The sequence below is a fragment of the Ixodes scapularis genome, unplaced genomic scaffold (genome assembly GCF_016920785.2).
Source record: "Ixodes scapularis isolate PalLabHiFi unplaced genomic scaffold, ASM1692078v2 PGA_scaffold5__190_contigs__length_132052651, whole genome shotgun sequence".
Taxonomy (NCBI): Eukaryota; Metazoa; Arthropoda; class Arachnida; order Ixodida; family Ixodidae; genus Ixodes; species Ixodes scapularis.
The window spans coordinates 96,575,817-96,602,550 of record NW_024609880.1 but is presented as its reverse complement, the minus strand read 5'-3'; the positions used below and the strand labels follow the sequence as shown (position 1 = coordinate 96,602,550).

Sequence of the window (26,734 nt, the reverse complement as noted above, 5' to 3'; positions counted from 1 at the left end):
TTCGCAACAAAGCAAAAACTGTATTCCTTGTAAAGTATTTCCTAACCACCTTCCGTTCACGAATCTTACTGGTTTACATAAGACTCGTAAATCTCACAAGATCCACTAGTTTTGCATCTCTTTCTTGATATTAGATATCTTCTTCTTAATGTCTTGCCTCATGATCTTTCCGTTAATGCACTTGGGAAGACATTTCATAAAAAAAACTCCGCCGTACAGTTGCTTGAACGCCGCTGCTTGACCTGCGCAACAGAAAACAAAATAAAACAAACAAGTATACACTAAGCAAATCCGCCGTAAACTCACCACTACACTTAGATATGTTTACTTATAAAAGACAGCAAAAAAGTTTGAATTTTGAATTATTGAATATTTTCAACAGCGCAAAAATATACGGCACCAACACGAACAAATTTACAACTGTCTTGCTTTGTGTATGTTATGGATTAAGTTATCTGGAGTTTCTGCCTTATTACAACAATCCAAATCAAATATTCAAGATAATCTTGGCCCCTAAATTGTTTTGTAGTGGCTGTTTAACACAACACCTTAAATTCTTGCAATTATGACGAAAAACAAGAGTTGCTGCCTATCCCTAATGTACTCCGTCGTTTAGAATATGTATTTCATAAGCACAATAACGCAACATTGTAAAGTATCTGTGGTCGCGAAAGGTACAGACTTTTAAAAGAGACGAATGCTGGGGTAACAGCGTTTTTTTTTTTCCTACAAAAAAGGGCTTCTTTTGCATACAAGTGCTTAAAAGAGGTTATTTTGATTATTGATTATTCTTTCATGTTTTTCATGCTTATTAAGTTCATAGACATCATTACTTGTGAATAATTTGATTCCTCAGGTCGCATTTTTACTAAACAATGTTTGTACGAGAAAATAGAAAAACGGATAAACTCTAACCTGCACCAGTTTAAGGCTCGCTCACGCAAAGACCCGAGGACACAGTTTTCATATGGCGAGCATAGTATATACCTGCAATGAGCGCCTTTAATTCTTCTGCCAGGCTTTCGAGGTTTCTCTCGCAGCCGTCTTCGACAACCACGCAAGCTGCTGGCGCCTCGCCGTACTTGAAACTTGAAACACCTACAACTACAGCTTCTGCCACATCCTCGTGACTCATCAAAATATTTTCCAGCTCAGCGGGGGTGACCACGTTTCCCATGCATTTTATCATTTGTTTCAATCTGTCGACAATATGAATTTGTCCTTTAAGGTCGTAGTAGCCTAAATCTCCTGAAAAAAAAATTGAGATTTATACTGTACATGTTAGTTTCTTTTGAAGCTCAATTATTCTAGTGTTTTCGATTGTCTTTTGAGAAATAATCCAAATGGATGCCATCCATTTGCGGGGGTATATTAATTTATAACAAGTTAGACAGTCGCAAATTTTTCGGCTTCAAAATTGTATAAATGCACTCTTGAAGTTTCCACGACTGGCCGCATTCACGCAAGAGTACATCCGCGGTTTTGAATTGGTTGCGTGTCATAAACAATGTCTGTGTTTCGCTATAGATGTTTATTTAGTCCTGTATAACTTTTCAACTTTCAGTTTAAAGTACTTGTTATCGAAATTTTACGAGATATCATTCGTGAGCTTATGATAGTTTCAAGGCAGGATATTTTAGGATTACACGCTTCATATTAAACACATACATGTTACCAATTTCTAGCAGTGACACATATAAACAATTTTGTCATATTCTGATCGCAATGATAATTGTATATATATATTAGGGACAGCTGTTCAAGCGTTTGAATATATCGGCGACCAGTCAAATCATTAAGCGTGCGCAAAAAAAAAATTTTACAGCACTGCTTAAAAGAAAACTCATATCTGCACCTAAGCAGAAGCTCAAAGATCCGTTAAGCGAAAGTTCCCACTACGACACACAGGAATAATATGTACTGTGTTTGTATATAAACGACAGCATGTCATCCTGTTTTGAAACCGACGTTGCCTGTAGTGAAAACAATTAGTCTAATACTTGTGAGATTGTTTATTGATTTTTGCGTTGTGCATTTTGAAGAATCTAGAGTAGCAGTCATGCGCGGCGAAGGTTAAATTGTCTTTCTTCAGTGTTGAAATAGTATAGTCGAACCTCAAAACCTGCGTTACAAACATTCACAAAGCCTAATTTAATTATTTTTATTTGATTATACTGTTTCATATACTCCATATTGCTGGGCTTTGGGAATGGTTCCATTATTCATCTTCGTAGCATAATATATCCACATGCTTCACAGGAAAACATGTCTTGTGTCTGATAATGGGTTAATGTACAAAATATAGGCCCGTGAATATGAAAAGGGGCACACATTGCCACCGAACTAATCAGGCACAGAAGAGATATCTGAATGTTGACTACAGTGCCTTAATGCTTGCTGTTTTTAACACAAAATGAGAATTATATTAACTCTTTACCTGTACGCCACCAGCCATCACTGCTCAAAGCTTCGGCGGTAGCTTCTGGACGCCCAAAGTAGCTTTTCATGGCACTTCGGCTCTGAACCACAATTTCGCCAGTCTGATATGCGTCGACAGGCTCTCCGCTGGTCAGATCTATAACCTGAGGCATCATTTCAAATCACCGTTTGAGCTTTTCGAAATAGTGTTCACTAAGAGACACAGCTGCAACCACCGTTTCTGAAAATTGTGGAGTTTTCGTGATATTCGGAATAATGAATTATAAGACCCTACATGTTTATATTTTTTCATTTGCGCGTCCATTTAGATTGTATAAAAATTGTTTTCTCACTATCAAGACTAAGCTAAGAGTGAGATACTACTTTATTTTTTACACCTGTAGATCAAGGTAGTGACACTCAGGCTGTTTTGTCAATATTAAAGCTATTATAAGTGGCATCCCTATTGGAAAAACCAGCAAGGATATCAAGCTGGTTTAGCTGGTTTTTAAGCTGGTTCGAGCTGGTTCGAGCTGGTCTAGGTAATAATCAAGCTGGTTTAAGCTGGTTCGAGCTGGCACTGCAGCTGGGCAAGCTGTTTCGAGCTGGCACTGAAGCTGGTTCAAGCTTGGCAAGCTGGTTCAAGCTGGTTCGAGCTGGCACTGCAGACGAGCAAGCTGGTACTTGAGCTGGTTCAAGCTGGTCATGCTGGTTCAAGCTGGTTCTGAATCTGGCCCAAGCTGGTTCAAGCTGGTCTTGCTGGGAGCGCGCACGCCAAGGTCGGCGAGAGCTTGTCGAACTGGCATTGCCGGGAGCGGGCGCGCCAAGGTCGAGTGGGGTGGGGACGACTCCACGTCCTGTTCTTTGTCCTCTCGTTTTTGGTAGACAACCGGGCACTTCAGGCACACTGCGAGCTTGTTGGGTCTACCGAAACACCGAAGGACAGGACAGGTCTGGCGCGCCGCCGGGGCTTTGCTGCCCCGGCGGCGCGCCAGAGATGAAGGCTACTTTCGAAAATGTCACCAAATCAACACGACATCCGTCACAACACAGACGATGTGAAACAAGTGCCACGGAGAAACTCGCTTGTTATTCCGAACTCCTCTCCTATAATTTCCCAGCGGTTGTTCGTAGCGTCCTTATCTAGTAGTCTGGCTGCGTCTTGTCATATAAAAAGGGAAACAGTCGCACAGTTCAAGGAACCGCTCCGTTGGGGAAGGCATCGGGGGGGAAATAGGGAGAGCAGACGACACTAATCACGTCCTTCAGAATGTGAAAGACGCGCCGAAGACCGGCTTGAGCGTTGCCATGGCATCGCGACGTCACTATCTACGCCACCTCCCATTGGCTCCTCTCTTCTACGGCGTGCGGCGCCGAGCACTGAACCGCGCACGGAGCGGTTGACTCTGCGGCGCCGTACGTCGCGCCGTTGAAGCCGAAAACTGGTTTGGGTCGGCAAACAGCAGCGCCGGCCGTCGCGCCGCAGGCCTCCGCGACGCCAATTTGGTCGAGCGGCAGTCCGTTCAGCGCGGTAAGAAGTCGGATGCCCCGACTGAGGCGTCGTTTCGTGCCTTAGAACATCTGTGTGCTCGTGAATGACGATGGTGCCGAGGAGTATCGCCAATGCCATCCCAGCCACTCGGATTTCCTGGCCTCTGCCGACTACGCAAGAGGACGCTTCGTCCCCATTACGGGCGGGACCCAGGTTCGCTTCTCTCATCCGTGTAGTATTTTTTATTGTTATTGCTTGTTTTTGGCGTGTCTAGTATTTTTCGTGTTGAGAGATAAGCAATGTAGTTTTAATAGCATTGTTTGTTTTGCACCGAAAACTACTATCTGTTTGCCGGTTAGTACTGTGTCAGCGCAGTGGATGTGTAGCATCTGAGGTCATGTGAGCAGACCGCGAATACGAAAATAATAAATTAGATGCCGAGCTGGCTTTTCTGAAGCGTTTGGCTTGTTTATCCTGTGTATTAATTTAAACTGGTTAAAATGGTAGGGAAGTAAACCAGCCTAACCAGCATGGGCAGTTCACCCAGCATGGCCCAACATTTGTCCAGCTTTCACCCAGCACGACCCAGCATCCAACCGGCTCGACCAGCACGGCAAGCTGGGCATGGTGGAGCAATAACCCAGCATGAAGCTGGGATGCTGGGACCAGCTTGTGCTGGGACCACCTTGTGCTGGGACCAGCACGGCAAGCTGGTGCCATAACCCAACATGAAGTTGGGATGCTGGGACCAGGTTGTGCTGTTTTTTTCAATAGGGATAGCACTAACGCAGAAACAAAGTAGCGCAATAAACACGAACGCGCTTAATCATGCGAAAGTGAATATAACGTATTTAATTCTGCCTTAAACCAAACAACAGGTGCAGACGGTAAAAGAGAAATAAAGATGCACACAATCGTTCAGTAGTTATGGCCTAATGTTTTATTAGACCAGCTGTGAAGCATTGTCAAATGTATGCCCTCCCTTTTCCCCTTTCTCAATTTTCTTTTTTCTGTGTTGAAAGCATGATAATGTTCCGTCAGGTGGTTTGAGGAAAGCTTCTTATCGAATGGTTACATATTGAATTTAAGTGGTTTTCTCGTTATAAGAAGGTTTATTTTTTAGAGGCCTTTAACCTTTCACTCAATTTTACTCCATAAAAAAGGGAAGTGAGTGAAATTTACTTAAAAGCTGTTTATAGCGATATTCTTATTGGCCTATAGATTAATAATGGCGCACCTATGTTACAGTGTTAGACCTCCAGTCCGTAAGTTCATAGACCTATTACTTCTGATTCTCAAATCGCCAATCATCATATGCATACATACGTGAAATGACTCATGGATTGTTCAATATAGACAAAGATCAGTAAATAACACCATTTTGTTTTGTCATTACTTATATACTTTCATCGGTATAAGTAAATTGCTTGCCACTATATTCTAGTAAACAAAAAGACACCCTGTGGCAATACGACATTTGATTAATTGGAAAGTAAAAGAAAAACGTACACCGTTTGGGGAATTTCAGGCATACCTGGACTTTACTCCCGGCAATGGGAAACCCATTATTGTCGAAGGTAATTTCTCCGCGGCGCGAGATGCTCAGAAAAGCAAATGTTTCAGTCAAGCCGTAGCTATTGATGAGTGATTTCACGTCGAAGATCTCATGAATATCCATTGAGAGTGATTTCGGGATCACTGCTCCACCCACAATAATTTGTTTTACACGAGATACGTCCTCCTTATTTTTTTTTACTTCATTAACAATGTCCTGTATCCGGCCGGCGATTGCAACAAAGAGTGATACCTGCGGGATAAAACAAGTGTGCAGTATTTAACAGAAATATATATTTACGACGTGTACAGTATAGTATATACATTCGAGGCCCTAGAAACATAATGGCGTGCCGCAGTTCTGTGGCAATTTTTTTTTTTTTTTGTAGCTAGGAAAATCAAGCACTAATGAAATAGCGCTACGTAAATCAACAGTGTCTTGACAGGGGGTGAAAGCCTCTTTCATTGGTCGTATTACGGTTAGCGAAGATGCTAATGTATTGTCAAGTTAGGTAAGGTTACGTCTAGCTAGATTAAGTTATGTTAGGTTAGATTATCTGGCTAGGCTAGACTAAGCAATCCGAAGACGAATTGGTTGCCCGGACCGCCGTTAGACAGATATGTCATGAGCCTTAAAAAAGTGAGCCAAACGTGACGTCAACCCCGGAAACGTTCTGTCCCTGTGAGGCCCTAGTCAACCGTCATCACTGAACGGGGCCGGCACCGGCTGCACAACCGGCCGCTCAACTTGGCACCGGCTGCTCAACAACATGGTTACGTTGATAGAATACTCAGTTGGGAACTGCTATAGGAGCCTGCTTTGAAAAAAATGGATTCGTTCTGCACTCGAGAACTGAACACGATCGCAACGCCGCCATTTCTCCCTCAGCGGCCACTCCGGGAACGGCACAGCTGCACGTGTTTGTTCCGTCGAGTTGCGGAAGGGCCGATTGCGCCATCTCGCAGGACCATCCTGCAGTATAGCTATATAGAGCAACTTTCATGTTTTGAGTCGTCGCTAAAGGGTGGCGCAATTATCGTATATAGTTTGGTTTCGGTGAACGCCAGCGGTCCATGTTTCAAGGCTGAGTTTAGCAACTGAATGTTTTAGTAACGTTACGGCTGCTTCTTGCTTCTTTTTCTACTAGTTAAGTGTTGAAATTCCAGAGACAATAGCATGAATGAATCAGACAGTCTCACAGTATATAATATAGTATTACATTTTATTATATAATTATAATATATTATATAATACTACAGTATATAAATCCCTGTAAATTTATTATCAAGAAAGCTAACATGAGCCGCGCGAACGGTTGTGCCATAAGTACGGGGAGTTCCCGAAAAAAGAGAACCGTTTTTTTTTTTTTTTTTTTTTTTTTTTGGGGGGGGGGGGGGGGTTGGCACGGGAAAATTAACTCTGGATAGCAGAAATCTGGAACTCCGTGAGTATGCGACGCTAGCTGTTTGAAGGTATAACACGCAAGTTTGAGAACATGGTGTTACCTATATCCAAAGACCATTGAAAAAGAAAAAAAAATCTTTGAGTCGACGCTCGCTTAAGCCTAATATTCTCAAAACAGGAAATGAGACTGTGGGCGCATGTTGCATATAATTCAGTAAAGAGAAGAAAACTAATCTTATCAGCAAGAAATAAAACAATATAATTTTTCTTGCTGACACTTTTGCTTTTACGTTAAACGATAGTTAAACGTCAAAAAACGATCATTGAGCAAACGATCGTTGGAATCTCCCAACTGTCAAGAATGTGGCATCACTGATATTCGGCGAAAGTAAAAATATTTATTTTTATATTTTTAATGCAGTATAGAAACTTATCGTCTGCAATTATATCATGACAATCAAGAATCTAATAAATTTGATACGGAATAAATGTCCTTCTAAACCAATAATGAACAAGTCTGGCGTTTTGGGTGTATTCAAGCACGAAGATGTGCATGCGTGTATTTTTTTACAGAACTCTAGGTTACGAATTAAACAAACAAGAATGCAAGCAAATTGTGACAGTTCCCAGCAGGCTTTCATTTTGATATTGACTTCATGATTAGCGACCAAGCATAAGACAAGCGCACTCAAAACAGCACCTTGTGCCTTCAGGCGTACCGGCGTAGCACCCGTTGTCTTCCTTCACGATACAAGAAAACGCCGCGCGTATATCAGTGCCTCACAGTTTGCATGACGAAAATCGAGGCGAGCTGGATAGCCCTGTAGCGACAAGCGGCAAAAAACCACACCAAGCTGCCGCGAAGCAAGCCGGAGCCGAGGAGCTAAGATAAATCCGTCGGCGCCCTATCCCCCCTTGCCATCACTCGTATAGAACCAGCCGTACGAGCTAACAACGCATTGCGAAGCCAACGTCTGCTCAACTTTCCAGCAAATACACGGAGCAGTCACGCTACCTGCCCTTCCCCGACGTCGCCCTGCAAACCCTCATGGAACCTATGTCCCCTTAGGGACCTCATGCCTCGCCAAACTCAAACTCACCGACCTCATGAACTCACGCTCCTCGCCGAACTCATAAACTCACGCCCCTCACCGAACTCATGAACCAATCGAACTCAGAAACTTACATCATTCACCGTACTCATGACCTTACCGAGTTAATGAACTCACCGATTTCATAAACTCATGGCCTTCACGGAACTCACGAAACTCACCGAGCTAATGAAATCGCCGAACTCATGAACTCACCGAACTCAAAACTCACCGAACTCACGAAACTCACATAACTCATGAACTCACCGAACTCATGAACTCACCGACTTCATGAACTCACCGACTTCATGAACTCACCGACTTCATGAACTCACCGACTTCATGAACTCACCGACTTCATGAACTCACCGAACTCACACCCATCACTCAAAACTTATCGAGGCTTACGAACTCACTCACCCTCACCTCAAGCCTGGTCGGTGAGATTGAGTGAGGTGAGTGAGTGCACTCATGAGTGAGTTTTCCCGGGGTACGGGCTGGACGTCGGCTCGTGGAAAAGTTTCGTTTTGCTCAATTATCTTTTGATCCAGGTGACGTAATCTTCTCAAACTTTCGCGTTATAACTTATATCCCAACCGCTAGCGTCCCAGTCTCACGAAGTTTGAGCTTTTGGTAATGTATAGTTTATTTACCCTGGTCGAAAAACACTGTCATCTCTGTGAAACTTCCTGTACTTTCTCATAATCATGGTGCACTTATTCTGACTGGTTAATCTCGAGAGATGAGATCGTAGTATTTAGAATGTTTCTTTTTACCGCAGAAAAAAAAATTAATAAGAACATATTTCGAGGATCGCTTACATAGCTTAATATTGTAAAGAAAATTAACTAAGGATTAAAATTTAGCATTCATGTTGTACGAATATTCGATTTATTTAAAAATTTAACCTCTTTATCAATCGCTCTTTGTATCCCTATGGCCAATGCACACGGCCTCAGGTGGGTAAAATGTTCTACGAGATAATCCTTATTCGTGATTCCGCCCAACATTCCTCACCTGAAAGGTCCTAAGTGTGTCTAGAAAATCTTTGCATGAAATTGAGGCATCGGTAATCACAATCTTCGCGCCTACAAACATACAAAACATGCCTATTGCAAACCCGGAAACGGGAGTGAGGGGATTCCATGCAAGGAACACGTCTTCTTTAGTGCAAATGCCAGTAGACCTGAAATGCGGAAATATAAATATACATAAATACAAGAATGATTGTGAACTCATGCTCCATAAAAATCACAATTTAAACATTTAGTATCTCCTTCCTCACTGCAGACGGGCCATTTCTTAGAGGAGTACTCTATGCATTTTCACCCAGGTCCGGCCCTAGCGGTGGGTGGCCTGGGCGGTAGCCCGAGGAGCCATCAAAAGGAAAGCGCTTCGTCCCCATTTTTGAATTTGTTTTAGCTTGTTGATTTATATGAACACGACGCTCGACACGACGCAATATGCTCGATCGCCGTTCGTTCTTGGTATGGGTTTAACGTCAGACAAAACGCTCATCTTGGTCCAAAACTTGCTTACTAACAATATGATGTCGTGCCTATTAGATATGGGCGTATATAAAAGGGGGAGGGGGAGGAGGGGGCTCCACGGCCGAAGTTTGCTCACAGCCCTTGATGATGTAGGGCTGCCCCTGATTACACTCTTGAAAGTTCCAGGACATGCAAAAACAAAATCTGAGTACCTTTGTCGCTACAACGTACTAGATCTTGCTCTAGCTTTACTAAACCTGTTTAGTAAAGGACGTGTTATTATTGAGGATAAAGTAAGTACGGGATACTCGCACCTACCAATTCATGAACGCCGCCATATTTGAAAGGTTGGTAGCTCAGTCGGCTCAGTCTCTCCATATAGAGTAACTAAATTGCTAGCGAGAACATCGCCTCCCTTTTCCTTTCGCCGTCAACTCCTCATTGGCGGAGAAGGGGTCGCATGCGCCATGTTCGACCACCGCGCTTCCAGGGAAGCGGCCTTGCAGAGTGCAGGGCTTGGATGGGACATACTTTTTGCCCCGCGTTCGCGAAATTTTAGGCCTTGCACTAAAGTTTGACGAGCAAGAAGCATATTGAGCCTTCGGACATCATGCGTGCCGCTTAGTCCTGCGTAGCTGCATTTTGTTTCTATATAACGCGAGCGCCGTTTTAAAAGCAGCTGTGTACAAGCAGACGACACAACAGCCGACGACGAAGTGCGTGAGCGCTTTCGAGGGACCTGGGAGAACACTTACGGCGTCTGCACGCAGTCTTGGGTAATATCGCGATACTTGAATCGCGATACTGTAATTCTTTACTTTTTTTTGTAACTTTTAACTGTAACTTGATATATATCTTTGACATAACTGTAACGATAACCTAAATACATTTTTTGAAAAAGTAACCGAAAAGTATCTACAACGATACAGATAATTTTCGCGGACAAATGGCCCTATTTTGTGAACACTACAGCTGCTCCGACCGTGTGCGGAGGTTGGGCCCACATTAGACGCGACAAAATACAACAAGAACTGGAAACGTTTTTCGACCGAGCAAAGTGCCGGCACAGAGGGTCGACGTTACATTCCGTCAATAAAAGATTTTTTTTCCTTCCTCTACTTCTGTTTTTCCTTCTTCGTCGCGGAGAATACCGCATTTAGCATTTGCTTTATTTCAAAATTTTTGTGCGTGGCTCTCTTTCGCCCCGTATTTACCCTTTTCGGCCTCATCGAACCACCCGCCTTTTCTGCCAAGCGTGACAGTTAGGTGTGTCCTCTTCTGCCACACCTAACCGTGAATTGACTAACACCGAACGAGAGCCCCTGTCGTCGGTGCCGCAGCAGTCGCGACGATTTCTTTCTGTGCAAAAGCGAGTCGCCGCCAGTAGACACTGTCTGACCGGTGCTCACAGACGATGCTTCTACTGGTCGATTTTTCTATTTCCAGGGGCTGTGAGCCCGTGATTCACGGTCGAATCTTTTGTTCTGCGCGTTGCATAGAAGAAATTTTAAAGAAAACCTGAACTCGTTCCAGGATGATGTCTCGTATTTTTTACTCGCTTCTTTACCTTGTTCGACACTAACGGTCGTTTCCCCTTTATTCAGTTCCAAATGGTTGAGCTTTCTGTTCCCCTCGCTAATACTGCAATGGACACGTCTGCTCATCGGTATCTACTTTTCCTGTCAGCTGAGAAAGGGGAATAAGAGAGCTCTTAAAAGAAGGAGGAAGAGAGAGAGAGAACGTCACAAGAAAGAAGGAAAATAGTTAGATAGTAATTAACCGTTACCGCTCAAATGAGAGGTTGTCATGAATGACAGAAGGCAGGTATTACCGCTGCCCGGCTATGAACTGCACTTTGACTTTGTCGAACATAGTGGCGATACTTCACTGATCGATTAAAACACTGCAAAAGAGTATACGCTGCCGCGAGATCCTCTTCCTCCAACCTTTGCAAGCATTTTGGGGTGACTTTCGACTTTCATTTGTGGACTCCACCGCCAGACATGCAGACGGAACGATGGAAGACTGAAGCCTAGAAAGTACTCTCCAGCCTGAACAACTTTCTTACCATTAGGAAAGATTTTACGCCTAAATATTCCGTCCATCGCATCTGTTGAACGCATCTTTAGCAAGGGATCTGTTCAGCATTGAAAGGGGAAAGTGAAATGGTCTTGGAAAAGCAATTGCTGGCTACTTTACAACATTAACTAAATAATTTATTATTTAGTCCATCTTGTATCGAAGCAGCAAACAGTTTGATTCAATGAAGTGTGCGACGGTAATAATATATATCTCAAAAAGTGAAATTATATTTTTCTGCGAGTTCGAAATAAATATAAATCGCAGTCAATTTGTGTTATCATCAATGTCTTCATTGTTAAATATTAAAAAGGAACCAAATTATCTTGAACGTAACTAAGAAGCTATGACAAAGTAACTGTAACAGTAACGCGTTACTTCGATCTTTAAGTAACTGTAGCTTAAATACATATTTGACAAACTACCTGTAACTAATTGCTTTTTAAAAGTAACTTACCCAAGACTCCGTGCACGGACAAGTGCGCCTCATCTCGCGCCTGTTCTGTGTCCTGCAAGAGCGATGTTCGCTTCTCCCACAATAGGTGAACTCAGAAAGTGAGACCGTTCCGATACTCTGCTCGCAAGCGGAGCATATGATTTACTCGTTTTGAATGCATGAATGGATGGATGGATGGATACGGCTGAACCATCTGAATCGGGTGACGGCTTGCACCCCCTAGCCAAAGCGTCTAATTCCAACAATGTAATATCCGATTCAATCCTCGCAATGTATGGATAAATTACCATATATGTGCTAGTTCTCCTAGTGGTGCGAATGCGCAGCTGGCACCGCCATCACAGCACTGACTTTTCACTTGCATGAACTCACAGACTGACTTTGTCAGCATTTGAAGTGCTAATTAACGCTTCCAGTTTTCTTGTTTCCTTCCTGCGTATTGAGTAAATGTAGTCCACGCCATCACTCGCTTTGTCGGAGTAATTATTTTTTTTTGTTTATATGACTGCGGTGTGTTAGACACTGACTAACAAACTATTTTGAGTTGGCCATTTTTATTCCCGGGACGACGGCAAGACTTTAACGGACGACGAGGGCAAGATCGTCGCAGACGCTGCTGAGAATACTGAGATTGCTCAGTGTCATGGTTTGCTCAGAGGGCATGGTGTGAACGGCTAGAGACACGTGAGACAGAACGTACTACTCGTCGCAAGACGTGCCTGAAAAATGCACGAATCCTGGAAGTTCTATATTCCCATTGCGCGAAGCCCTTTGAACAAGGCAAACTCCGAAATGTACCAATAAAGATGCTACAAAAATTACACAACTTAAACATTGCTCTTTTTTTCATTTGGATCACTGTACCTGAATGCAAGAAAAGCGGCGCAATACGCTCTGTGCGATATTTCGACACCTTTTGGGAGGCCCGTTGATCCTGACGTATACAGTACCACAACAACCTCTTGCTCCGTGTCAATGGGCACGTGGGGCTTAAATGAGGCATCGGAAAGTTCTTGAAATTTGAGAGAGTTAATGAAACCGGGCACGCTTCCCACAGCAAACAATTCCTACAAAGTAAAACAAGAATGAACTATTAGCTATTGTACTTCGTATACCGTAGAACAAAATGATGGGCACGTGTTTCTGAAATCAATAGAGGCGGAATTGTTTCAACTTAAAGAAATGGCAATCAACTGTTTCTTTGACGATAATGCCATGATTGTGTTTTCTTAACATCGGTGAAGTATAGATATGTATGATAATACTAAGGATTTATTTTCTTGAATTCATTCCCGGGCCTGGTAGCGCGTAATGCCGCAATACAAAACAAAGCATTCATTGTTCGTTTGGCTTAAACAAAGTTACCAATGCTTATCATTTTTAATTCCAAGTAAAATACATTCATTGCAACTTCTTTGTCATCTTATGGTGGAAATAAACACTATTATTATTATTATTATTATAACAAACTGAAGGCCAGAAAGGAAAGAAAATCTTATTCCTGAAACAACTCAAAGCCCTGAGCCCGATTTTTTTTTTTTTTTTTTTTGGGGGGGGGGGGGATTAATACGACATTTAGCTTTTGTAGATGAAACGAAGATAATAGTGTAAAAACCAAGGCAATTACACAGTTTGATAAAAAAATTTATTTGCTCACCTTGAGGCTTGGTGGCATTATCAACTCTTTGACATTTGGTGCGGTCTGTTCGTCGATTATAAGGAACGTGCAGTGGCTGTCTTCAATCGTATACAGCAATTCCCCTATAAGAGGGATCTTACATTAGACTGTCTGTTACTTCGAAAATATATCTGCTCTTCATTTTCTAATCTAATGAAGGCATATCGCGAGTACTTACTTGACACACAGGTTGTTTTTGCCATAACTAGGGTTCCGCCCGCGAAAACAACCCCTAAAGCTGCTGCTACGTTCTCAATTGTGTTGCCAATATGTGCACACACCCTGGAGCCCGGTTTCACACCGTGTTGTTCATAACCCACAGCGTATCGGCGTATTTTCGCCAACATCTGACATGCGGTTAAGCATTGATTGGCGTCAACCTAGAACAAAAGGGAAACAAAAATTACTTCGAGATACCAACAGCTTTCGAACGACCTGGTCACGAAAAAAAGCAACAGGGAGAATATTTTTGCGACTTAGGCTGCATCATTTTTGCGGGATAACCTTACGAAAAAGTGAGCACATCAAAACATATTTCAGCAAGGTGTATCTCACCAAAGCCTGACATAAGGAGTAGTCGTCTTGAAGCTTCACAATACTATTACTATTCCATACTATTCCATACTATTCTATACTATTCTATACTAATTCGATCGCGCTTTGCGGGGGAGGGGGGGGGGGGTGGGCGGGGTTTGCTAAAAGTAATTGAACAGAAATGTGACGCCCAAGCTTGGGAAGCAGCAATGGGCGATTATGTATCTGATCGAGTTGCCAGTCGTTCCGTTTATACTTCTACAGGGACACCGCTATGTTTTAAAATCTTGAGGGGTAAAACCGGAAATTGGATATCTCCTTGAGGCACAAAATATTCGATTGTTTATCCGGACGCCGATTTCCAGCATAATTTGAGAGCGGTCGTTATGACTAGCAATGTAGCCTATACAATTATTTATTTGGTTTGTATTTAGTGTGCCCCTAACCCCTAGTTAAGTTTCTTTCCTATCGTCATTTTACTCCAAGTTCTAAGGCGTGTCAGGCTACTTGTTCCCTTTAATTTACCGACACGACCAAGGGAACTCAAAGCAGGTGGTTGCCACCGTCATTTCAGGAATGAATCTCTAAACAGTGGGTTGTATTCGCACAACCAGTGCTGTATAAGGTTCCCATTAAATTTGGGTGTAATATGCAGACTTGCGCCCGTTACTCCACAAAAGTAATTAAATACAATTGCAATTACATAGCCCAAAATGTAATGAATTACCGTTTCCAATCAGTCACCGTAAAAGAGTAACTGATTACTTTCTTCATTACTTTTCTCGATTACATATGCATTACTCCGAAGAAGCACGCAGAATACATGCAACATCTACTACGTGCTTGAGGCGGAAAATTTTAGGCCTCATGAAAAGTAAAAGAGAAATAAAACACATTCAGTGCTATCTACCTATTATTTCATGTTATTACTTCTAGGAGGACGAATCTATAAGTTTTAAAGGACTTAAACAGGTGTTCAAGATAGACGAGTCTTGCGCTATTAAACCAGGACAGAACTATGGCCCATGAACATGCGATGAATGCACTTGGGCGGTGCATGCAACACACCATTCGAATTAATACGAGTTTGGGATCGGGGAACTTCAAAACACGATATTCTGGAATATGTGGATTTCGTATGGTTGCTGCATGGTGCCTAAATAGGGGCTGGTTTACTCACTAAGACTGACTGGCTGTGAGACCAAGATGCGGTACTTGAGTTTGGGGACATTTCAAAGACTCCTAGTTGAAGAAGGTTGGTATCCGACCGAATGACTCACTTGGTTTTCTTTCTTGATCACCAAACATATCCGAACCAAAACTTTATACAAAATATGAATGCACAATCTTTCAGCTGAAATAACCTTGCCGTTGCGAAATCACATAAAAAACACAATTGTCAGTGAACAGCAGGTGTCCATGTCTAACGCCCGTTTACAGCCGCCTTACGCTGTCTCAACTCCAGTGTCCAAGTCGGCCCCTGTTTATTCTCAGAAACCTCGTGCTCTTTTCCCTTTCCCAAAAATGTCGGTCTGATTTTCCGCAGCCACAATGCGCTGACGAGAACCCCAGCATTCTTATATTCGAGAATATGATCTCAGCTTCGAAGTCCCTAGCCGTTTTGGTTGTGCTCCCCAGCCAGCTTATTGCCTTCTGGTGAATGCTACTGTTGTAACTGACAGCAGTGTTGATAGTACATGTTTTCTGTTCCAATGAACTGTTGCCATCACACCCCTCATGTTTGTGACTTACGCATCCGCTAGTGCGAAGTCAACAGACAGAAGCCACATAGCTGGATGGTCCAGCCAGTATTTAGATTTCCCAGCGCTGTCAAGGATGAGCAGGGGCGAGGTCACATTAGACCTCTTTCAGTGATTGCGGGACAGGCGTGTGTACAGAAACCTCCACAAGCAAAAAGCAGTTCCGTGTAACAACGACAAAAAAAAAAACGCTTATTGTTTTTTGGTGAATAAGGTGCAGGGGGGGGGGGGGGGGGGAGGCGGGATGAAGAAAGCGGACATATGTGCCATGGTCACGGTGTCCACGGTTTCACTCCTCACAAACCACACGCCACCGATTTATGGGCCATTAGTTTTCTGCCCTTTTGTGCGCTCGAAGCAGTCCGTTCGTTTTCCAAGAAGCCAAAGCCTGTTGCCTCCATGTAGAGAGTCGAATCCTCCCAACCTGGCTGACCTCAGGTCCTTAGGCTGACCGGACGAAGGAGACCAGAAACGGGCTCTGGTTGGGCTGTCGTGCTTTCCCTGATTGATTTTCCTTTCCCTCGCAAGCACTCTCTTCGTTAACGAACCCCCGTCTTGTGTTACTGTGCTAGAAGCGCGAAGGTCATTGCATCGCCCTTCTTCTGGGACGGAAGCATTGTCACGAGTAATTTCAGTAATTCCTATACTCAGCAAGTAATGGGCTTGCATTACAAATTGCATTTAAAAAAAAAGTACCGGATGAATTACTTAATTACAAAAACGTATTCAATGACAAGTGATCCGATTACTTGTAACGAATTAGTTCCAAGTCCGGCTACATGTAATCGATGCGACGTAGGTCGCAGCTCGAAAATATCGTATTGGCTAGGTAGTACTGAACCCTGACACAGTAGGCACATTTCACCGAAGATGTTAATAGCATATTCATCAAACACTTTCCTGAGGAGGTCAAGCAGCTTTGCTTCATGCACTCTAGGAAAAAAAGGAGGAAAAAAGTTGCAACGGCGCGTTTTCTTCCCTTCTACTGACGTGCCCCCAAGCGGACACGAGAAGAAGGGACGATCGAGACGTTTCTCTTTTTCTCCAGACAGGCGGGAGGAAAGTTCCGTCCTCCCACTTCACCTTCTTTCGGTTTCACGTTTCTAGCACGACGCGCGTTGTTTAATAAGCGTTGTTGAATTCATTGAGTTTCAGCGGCAGCGAAAGCTGCCTGTAATTCTGCCCCCCCCCCCCCCCCCCCCCCCACACACACACACACAGGCACGTGCACACAAGACATCCAGTTTTTACCGCTAATTTTGTCAAACGAGCAAACGAAGCCGCTAGAAGCCGCGAAGTTTGGGAGCAGTATCAGCAGCGGTACATATACTAGGCTAAGATGGTCGTATCCGGATCGCGGAGCAACATTACGACGTTGACGACGTTAGGAAAACCGCGAAACCGCGTCCAAGACAGGCAGGTTTTGCTGCCGGGTGCCTGCGTTTTTTCTTTGCTGCATTCAGTTGGGTTTCCTGATACAACGTCCTTCGGACGGCCCAGCTCTTAAAGGCTGTAGGTTGGGATACTTTAACCCTCTGACGGAAAATAGCGTCGCTTCGGCTACTCGCCATCATAACCCGCCCTGACCACTGTCCCCCTCCACTTTTTTACGACGAAGACTTACCCGGGTTGGAGGGCTCCAGGCTTTATTTGCCAGAACAGTAATCCATGAAGCAGTATTTCCTGATTAGAGCTGTTGAACTGTGGCGCACGCTGCCGAACAAGATGACACTACTGCCTTAGGAACTGGCATAAATCCCAAGGAGCTTTGCAAGGTTGCTGTGCGTTTTCTCCGCGGTATCTTACACCCCCCCCCCCCCCCCCATTTATTTTATTTTTCATTGTTGTTATTTTTCGCAGTGCCTGTACTCATTATGTTTCATCTTTTCCTTTCATATTCGCCTGCATGCGTGTATGTATTGTGTTGTGCTTTGTGCTTTGTAGCTTAGCTTTAGAACAAGGAGTCACAAACCCTCTGGTATGGGCCATTGGCCTTTTGCGACTGCCTGGCTCCCATAAATGACTAAATAAATATTATGAATATGAATATAAGCGTCCAATTTTACAAAGAGATTAATCCCCTGAGCTGTTCAAAATAGCTGTGGAGGCGTGACATTATTAAGAAAAAAAATCTACATGCTAGGAATAATATTTATTGCTTAGGTGCTGATCCAGTAAGTCCGTACCCTCAAAACGACTATCATAAATGGTGGAAGTGCAGAGCACGGAATCGGTAAGCGGGGTAGTGTATATTCACGTCGATGTTTGTATGTGCTCTGTATGTGCTCGTTGTATGTGTTTAGCCGATGCTTGTGGCAGGCGTAATGAATGTAATCAGAGTGTGATAAAGGTTCCTTAAGTGCAATGGTGGCATGAAAAATATAAATATTTTTGTAGCCCATGAAGATGATGATGCTGATTATGATGATGATGATGCGGCTTTTCCCTTTATAATGGGCCAGCTCGAAGAGTCTTTGTGCCCTAGCCGAAAAAAAAAAACTATTATTTTTTGTTCTAATTTTTGTTCCACTAGTGTTCCAGTCGCGCTTTTGTCCTTCGCACGCAATGCATGGTAGAAATGGCATGCCTGTCTTGTGAAGGCTCGTCTGCTCGGCCCGTATAAAAGCTATCTGAGTCAGCCGTCGCATTAAAACCCAGTGCACATGCTAGCGTCGACTCTGAGTGAAGCCGGCGATCTACCGGTGGGGTTCGCTGCAGGCACTCACAAAATAGCACTAGGTGTTCAACTGTCTCAGGTACTTCTCTGCACGCGCGCCACATCGTGGAAACCAGCTTAGGGTCAAACCGCTCCCGGTATACCAAAGTTCGTAGAGCACCCGCTCGCGCCTCGAACAGAAGGCGGCAGCGCAAGCTGTTGTCATGAAATGGGCGGTACCTAGCACCATCTAGAATTGCTTCTTGCAATTACTCTGCTTGACCCTGCCATTTGGCGGCGAGCGATTTAACTATCTTTCACGCTTCGCAATATTTGCTGGTTGCCGTGCGACAATGAGTTAAGAGGCTGCTTAGAATTTGCTCTTTTGACAGCGGCGTTTGGTTTCGCGAAGGGTTTACCACTCCTCCGTGACGCACGGCGCTGAAGAAGAAATTGTGGCCGGAGGAATAGCAAAGGTAAGACGTAAAATGCATGAGGTGACTGAGTATACATCGCATTGCTGACGATGAAAAGATTGAGTGACTGCTTTCGAAACGCAAGTTTCTTTTCCTGCGTGGAAGGCTGTCTTCGCCAATAAATACAGTTCGCGGAAAGCTCGTGTTGCGCTTTTATTTGCAGTTGCTCTCGCCGGGACAATAGACGTAACGTCTTCGTTAAGTCTTACGGAGCTCGATTCGCTCGATTCGGGGCCGCCATAATGAGATGCATACGACGGATGAACTTTGCTCTCTTGCCTTCAAAGACAAAAATGTGTCCCTTTCTGAAGGAAAATGGGTTTCAAGAGCGTTCCGCCCTTTGGGGAGGACTATATAGACATTTTATTTTCTTAGAGTCTATATTCTCATCATTCAGTGGTTCGATACGTTTGTGCCCTCTTAGTTATACAATGGCTTTATAATAACGCAGACATGAATAGATAGGAGTGATACTTACAATAATGACTTCGTTAGACAGTTCACTCAAGCGTTGCTTTATCAGCTCAGAAGCACAGTTGTTTCCAACGTCAAAATCCGGAAAAGGTGAGTGTATCACTTTGTTCACAATTCGAGCTGCCATGCTTAGCGGTGTTTGTTTGGTTTCTTTTCCTGAAAATGCAAAAGGAAGGCATGAGGAGTCGTGTCTTCAAAACAACGATAAAAAAAAAATCGTGAATGATGCAAAAGTTTTGATTACGGGTTTTAATAAGGCAAATGCGAGACTTTATCTATGAGATTATACATATGTGTGCCCAAAAATAATTTACATTTAAAAATGGGAAGTGCACGCAAAAATGTGGTACATCCATTGTACCACAAAGGAAGTTCGTCGAATGAAGAGACAGAATATATACAAGTTAAGACCTTAAAAAAACAGTTTGCGCCGTGGCACTGCGCATGGTGGAAGATGATGCTCAGTATCACAACGCAATTTTATTTGTATTTTTAGATCTAAACATGGCTCTGTCAAGTTCTTTGCGGGAAAGTAGACGCTCTAAATTTCTCGGAGAGTGTGGTTTAGATTTTTTTTAACAAAATACACGTTTTACTGACCTTTAGGAATGAACTCTCAGAGAAGGCTTGGTCCTTCTTACAACGCTTCCCGCAACCTAGTGGGAAACGCACCACTAATTACAACAACACTACATTTTTCGTACACAAGAGGAACAAAGCACACCTGTATGAGTCTCCGCAATTCCAGATGTGCGAGTTGCAGCTTGACGCACGTGCGTTGTGCACCTACATCAAGTACGTTCCGCGCATATTGAGCGGTAGAATTGAACACTAACCGTCCGGGAAAGTCTTCCATAAATAACGCCATCAATCACATCTGCTTATTTACTCCGAACGCGTTGCTGAAAACATAAAAAAGGTACAGTCACAAACGTTTACGCTGGGGGAAATTGCCCGTGAATCACACTTGCCAGAGTAATTTACGGGAAGTGTCCGCTGAATAGCGAGGTCAAAAACCGCTTTTTGTCCTCTTCGTTCGGCCAATTTTCGTTTTTTCTTTTTTAACACAGCAGTAATTAGTACTACAGATACTCTTCTTAAAAAAAAAAAAGAAAAAAGAACGAGAAGAAACAAGCCTGAAAGTTTTTCAACTTTACATTTCTTACTAGGCGGGGTCCGCGCGAATAACCTTTAGACCGGGTCAGCTCACTACATAGGGGATAAGGTGCTGAAAAGAAAGCACAACGCGTGCTTCTATTTGATGGTAACACTGGCAACGTTTACATGGATGCAATAGAAGTGTATAAAATCAAAAGGGACCCAATCACAGGCATTCAATCCTCCTCTTTCTTTCACTTCTACTCGACAATTCTCGTCAAATCTTGATTGGACGCGTTACGGTCTCATCCATCTACACGTAGCCCACGGATAAATTTACATATGTGGTACCGAAACCTATCGAAATGAGGGGGACGCAATCACACGCGTCCAACCCCTATAAAACTGATTTTTGACTTTTTATTGAAATCGTGTTGACTCTGATCACTTTCTTTTGACCTTGACTTCCTGTTGACGTGTTCAACAAAAAGTGTGATCATTTTGTGTTGAAAAGTTTCTGATGATTTCCTTCAGCCTGAACCAAAAAAAAAAAAAGCTCTTGACTTTCTGTGAACTTTACGTTGATTATTTTTCTGCTAACTTCCTGTTGACAGTGTCACCAGGAAACTGCAGACGATCTGTCTAATTTGTGTTGAAATTGTTGAGTTTGCTGTATCCAGCCAGCCTCAATCAAAAAGCTAGACTTTATGTTTACTTTCTATTCAACATCTGGACTAGATGTCGAAAGGCACTAAGCTATTCAATAGTCTCTGCCAAGGTGATAACGGTATGAGCTTCAGTTGTCCCGCCGCCAGCGCGAGCCTTCTACTCTTGACAACGCTTCTGCGTCTCGTGCACCTCGAGTGCGCGCGCAGTCAAAGCACGGTGGAAGGCAGGCGTTGGAAAGACACGCCCTGCGGTTCTCACTTTGCAAGTGACTGTAGTATATTGACCCTATAAAACTAGTCAATTTATTTATTTATTTACCCCAAAGTCCCCGAGGGGCATTACATAGGGGGGGGGGGGGGGGGGGGGGGGGAAGGGGGGGGACGATGGTGCAAAGTTTGATACAATTGGGTGAAGTGAAAAAAAAACGATTTCATAGTCGGCATAAACAGTCTTAAACGAGCAATAAACAACATAAATAACAAGAACACTGGATGAAAACATAACACAAAGCAACACTATTTAGTTTTATACATATTACTTAAATAACTAATGAACATATGAGGTGAAGTGATTAACGCGATTTCTTTTGGCAGGCTTTCCCTTCGGACGTGGCAAGAACCAGAGGGGAATTCTTGAACAAGTTAGTGCGGGCAAAAATGGGCGATACTTTAGAGCGATGGTCTACACGAGACGAAATACAATGAGCATTCTGAATGAATGAGGTCCTAAGGAGAGATGAGCCATGATAGAGCCCGTGGAAAATTACATGCTAGCAATACATCTTCTGTACTGCAGTTGGGTTAGGTTAAGGTTGTGTTTTATGTAAGATACAGTGGAAGTACGGAAGAAATCGCGGGTTATAAATCTTGCAGCTTTATTTTGAAGTGCCTTAATGTGGTTGGTTAAGTAAAGCTGATGAGGATGCCATATGATGGATGCATATTTCAACTGTACCTGACGAGGGTTGTATAGGCGAGGAGTTTTGTTTCTTTGTTAGCCTCAAATGAAGAGCGTTTAAGAAAACCAAAAGTTCTAGGTGCTTTGCGCGTTATGTGTTTAACATGTAGGTTCCATGATAAGTTAGCTGTTAGGTGAACGCTGAGGTATTTAATAGACGTAACGCTTTCAATGCAGTGGCCTCCAATCATGTACACGTGATGAATGATTTCCAATTTCGTTGTAAAAGTGACAGCTTTAGTTCTGTTTGTGTTTATTTGCATTAACCATGTGCTGCACCATTGCTGGACTATGTCTCGGTCCCGCTGGAGTACCGAAAGTCAAAGGGGTTAGAAGGACTTGATAAATGACGCAATCTTTAGCGAAGAGAAGTATGGTAGATTGAATGTTAGAGTGAAGGTCATTCATATATAAAAGAAACAATACCGGACCGAGGAGAGAGCTCTGAGGGACGCCGGACTTCAAAGGCATAGCGGAGGAGACTCATTTGCTAACTACGACATGTGTGTTAGTACATGTCGTAGATACGTGTTTGGTTAATTTTAAAAGCTCAGTAGATATTCCGTCGGGACCTGGGCTAGAGTTAGTTTCCAACCGATGAATGGCACACTCAACTCCTTAAATAGAAATTACAATATCGTTCATTATATTTTCAAGAAGTGAGGAAATAGCAGTAGGATGTGGAAACACGTTCTCCTCAGCAAAAAAACTGCTAAAAATGGCATTCAAACCAACAGCTAATTGATGGGAAGTTTGTATTTATCCGTCGTCGCAAATAATACAATGTAATACTTGAGTTGGTTTTAGATTTCTCACTTTCCAATATGTTTATGGGTCAGATCGAAGCATCTTTGAGACATCGTCCTCTAAAAAAAGTTGCTTGGCAATTTTTATTTCGTTTTTGCGAAACACTGATTGAGCATGATAAATGGTCTTATTGTGCTGACTGTGCGAAAGCACGGCACGACTGTACAAGCGTTTCTTTTTTGTAGGTAGAGCTTAACTCTCGTCGTAAACCACGGTTTGTCCGGGCTAGCGGTGATTTTTATAGTTGGTACACATATAACCAGAGCCTCCAGTAACATATCCCGAAAGAGAATCCTATTGTCATTTAGAGACCGTTCAGCGAACCCACTTAGGAATGTACTAGAAGAATCACTTAATACAGAATACAAAGTCTTATCATCAACTCTCCTATAATCAAAAATTGCTTTGCTATCTTGGTCCCGTTTGTTTACAGTCAAGGCGAAATCTCAGTAGATAACACAATGATCACTTATTTGTCGATGACGCGTACCGATGCAGGATCCGGATGGGTGGTGAAAATGAAATACAAAACTGCATCTTCACGTGTAGGCGTGCTGCATATTAAAGTAGTCGGCCATTTCCAACAATTTCCTGCACTCATTTTTTGGGCGGCATTCATCGGACACTCTGCGAGCAGCCCAATCAATACCTGGGTAGTTAAAATCGTCAGCTAATATGAGAGGGCTGGGAGGGAATTTCGAATGAGCTTCGTCGATAACTGTAGTTATATTTCAATAAATTCGACTGAGGAGCTGGGGGGCCTGTAATTAAACATGTCTGAAAGAGAGTATAACGGTAATCTATAAAATTTCGAGCGAGCTATGAAAGGAAAGCAAAGAGGATGGAATGGTGTTTCTGACAGCTGCCACAACTCCTCCTCCTTTGGTACCAGTTCGATCTTTCCGATAAATAGTAAACGAGTTAGCAATAGACAGCTTTGAATTCGCAATATTCGAAGGAAGCCAGGTTTTCGTCTCCAAAACGACGTCAGCAGAACAAGAGTCAATGCAAGCCATCAACTCATCTTCCTTCTGCAATAGACTGCGAAAGTTGGCTACCAGAAAAGAGAGCGGGCCAATCTGCTTAGTGGGGCAAGAGTGCGTATTATATTTATATTGAGGTCATGGGCGGTGGTCTATCGTATTGCCTCGCGAAACAGAGATAACCTGATCACTGTTTGCGTCGTAAGAGCAAACAACGTCGTTCAATGTAAGCTTATCGTATGATAGTCGGAATCTATTTGTACCTCGGGTTTCTTTCGCATAGGCACGAAGCTTTTTGCGGGCAGGCTGCACACTGGGCGAAAAACCCTCTTCAATTCAGAGTTTAGGGGATATCAGGTGTTTCAACCTGGAAGCATTGCTTAAGACCTCGCACTTGCTTTTGTAACTCAGAGACTTTATAACTCTGGGCCTATTTGTCCCAGCCCTAGGCCGCCCAATCCGGTGCGCGCGCTCAATTTCACCGGAGGTAATGTTTAGATGGGTTAAAACGAACGCGTGAACGTTTTTCTCTGTGTCGTTCCAAGTTTCCCGTTCTTGTTCAGGTAGGCCTTTGACTATTAGGTAATTTCTACGAAGACAATTGTTTAAGTCGTCAACGACACTAATTACATCTTCCATTTTGTACTGCCTGGTGGTTATGCCTTCATCTCTGTTTTAAGATTAGAAACCGCCAGATTCAGAGATTTCACTTCTTTCAAGTGAGTAACCTCGCGAAGAGATTCTTCAAGATGCGACACACGCCGTGATATGTCTGCAATTCCTGCGTTAATGACCGCTAGTGTAGCTGTACTTTTTCTTTGGTTCTTTTCGTTCGAAGCAATGACACCCTGAAGGGACGCCAGGACCTGATCCATCTTATCAGGTCCCGATTAGCCTCAACATCTCACGCGCAAAGAAAACGTTGCGCAATGCATAATGACAAAAGGAGGATTTTCGCGCTGGGACTCAGTGATTTGGTGTTCAAAACACGACGATGCGAAGCAAAGGAACGGTTTCATTCTCGCGGAACAAAACATCCAACACAAACTCTGTATGTGCCCAAATCAACCCCCATGACGGTACAAAGAGTCTGCAGATTCACACAGTTTTTGCTGGGAATCGCGGCCACAAAAACTCGGAGAATATTCCGAAGCAAAAAGGAGATACAAGTTCTGTTCACTCACCTATAACGAAGGAACAAGCGAACCTAGTGGGGTGTTCACCTTGCAGTAAATGCCGCGTCTGGGATGGACGGCAGTCCCTTTGAGCACTTCTTCGGTGATTATGAAGTCGACCAACCGAAGCCAGGCACGAGCCGAGCTTGACGGGTGGGGGAAAGGGCGACGGCACGAGGCAGATGAAGATGAGTTGACGCTATAACGAAGGGGAACAAGCCAATTTAGTGGGAAGATAAGAGCTTCCTACACTTGGCCGCAGATCCCGCGTCTGTGATGTTCTATAAAGTCTCTAGATAAGAGCTTCCTACACTTGGCCGCAAATTCCGCGTCTGTGATGTTCTATAAAGTCCCTAGATAAGAGCTTCCTACGCTTCGCCGTAAATCCCGCGTCTGTGATATTCTATAAAGTCCCTAGATAAGAGCTTCCTACACTTGGCCGCAAATTCCGCGTCTGTGATGTTCTACAAAGTCCCTAGATAAGAGCTTCCTACACTTGGCCGTAAATCCCGCGTCTGTGATGTTCTATAAAGTCCTTAGATAAGAGCTTCCTACACTTGGCCGCAAATTCCGCGTCTGTGATGTTCTACAAAGTCCCTAGATAAGAGCTTCCTACACTTGGCCGCAAATTCCGCGTCTGTGATGTTCTACAAAGTCCCTAGATAAGAGCTTCCTACACTTGGCCGTAAATCCCGCGTCTGTGATGTTCTATAAAGTCCTTAGATAAGAGCTTCCTACAAGGTGCGACATTCTTTGAAGCGCCGACTGCGTGACGGTGCAGGTTTTAGGAAGCGAATGGTGGCGCACACAGAGGTTTGAACTGCATGCCGCCATTTGTTTCCAGCGGAGGGTGCTTTGTCATTTTTATTGGTTGTCGTTACTTGTAAAAGGAGTATCAGGGGACCTTAATGTCCTACAGATCTTTTGAACACTGAGACGTCTTGTACACCCGATGGCACTTCTTGGGTGATTCTGAAGTCGACCCACCGGAGCCAGGCACGAGCCGAGCTTGGCGGGTGGTGGAAAGGGCGACGGCGCGAGGCAGATAAAGAGGAGTTGACGCTATAACGAAGGAACAAGCCAACTTAGTGGGGTGTACACTTGACTGCCAATTCAAGAAAAGCAAAAAAACTATTTTAAAGTGGAGCAACAGCCTTGCCTCGCTTAGTCTTGAGTGGTGCTACGAAGAGAAGTGATATTTCTTCTATACTTCGTCTCACCCTACGATGGACTAAAGACAAAAGCTACGGACCGCCAGATCCAATCACGAGCTACTTAGAAATGGTGTGCCATTTCGCTTCGATGCACGTATCGGTGCCCGCGTCTCGTATCACTGATGGGGATGGGCGGACAGTGGTTTGAATCGAATAGCAGTGAGTGACTCAACAAATTTACATTGCAGTGTCGAAGCTAGAAGAAGATGCTGCTCTTTCGGGTTCGGAGCATTATTTGTTAACCCCGAATCAATGCTAAGCATGTCA

At 43.6% G+C, this 26,734-nt stretch overlaps 2 protein-coding genes across 2 annotated transcripts; both read right to left on the bottom strand.

The window, feature by feature from the left end:
* Positions 1–105: 105 nt before the first annotated feature.
* LOC115315192 (4-coumarate--CoA ligase 1) lies at positions 106–2,591 on the bottom strand. Its single transcript, XM_029974428.4, has 3 exons — positions 2,438–2,591; positions 988–1,248; positions 106–242 (listed from the first exon to the last, which is right to left on the bottom strand). Exons 1-3 carry the CDS (start codon positions 2,589–2,591, stop codon positions 106–108), a joined length of 552 nt encoding a protein of 183 aa, XP_029830288.3.
* Positions 2,592–10,575: 7,984 nt separating this feature from the next.
* Positions 10,576–25,334, bottom strand: LOC121837924 (acyl-CoA synthetase 7-like). Its single transcript, XM_042293807.1, has 6 exons — positions 25,263–25,334; positions 20,165–20,220; positions 19,569–19,720; positions 13,843–14,044; positions 13,644–13,747; positions 10,576–13,053 (listed from the first exon to the last, which is right to left on the bottom strand). Exons 3-6 carry the CDS (start codon positions 19,689–19,691, stop codon positions 12,814–12,816), a joined length of 669 nt encoding a protein of 222 aa, XP_042149741.1. The 5' UTR covers positions 19,692–19,720; positions 20,165–20,220; positions 25,263–25,334; the 3' UTR covers positions 10,576–12,813.
* Between the last annotated feature and the right edge of the window lie 1,400 nt (positions 25,335–26,734).

Bases quoted from the DNA above. Each gene is read 5' to 3' on its own strand.
- LOC115315192 (XM_029974428.4), bottom strand. From the start codon at position 2,591: ATGCCTCAGGTTATAGATCTGACCAGCGGAGAGCCTGTCGACGCATAT. The intron at 1,249-2,437 runs GTAAAGAGTTAA...TTTTTTTTTCAG, and splicing joins TGATGGCTGGTGGCGTACAG to GAGATTTAGGCTACTACGAC. The intron at 243-987 runs GTATATACTATG...TCTGTTGCGCAG, and splicing joins ATTAAAGGCGCTCATTGCAG to GTCAAGCAGCGGCGTTCAAG.
- LOC121837924 (XM_042293807.1), bottom strand. From the start codon at position 19,691: ATGGCAGCTCGAATTGTGAACAAAGTGATACACTCACCTTTTCCGGAT. The intron at 14,045-19,568 runs GTAAGTATCACT...CTTTTGTTCTAG, and splicing joins TGTCTAACGAAGTCATTATT to GTTGACGCCAATCAATGCTT. The intron at 13,748-13,842 runs GTAAGTACTCGC...TCCCTCTTATAG, and splicing joins AAAAACAACCTGTGTGTCAA to GGGAATTGCTGTATACGATT.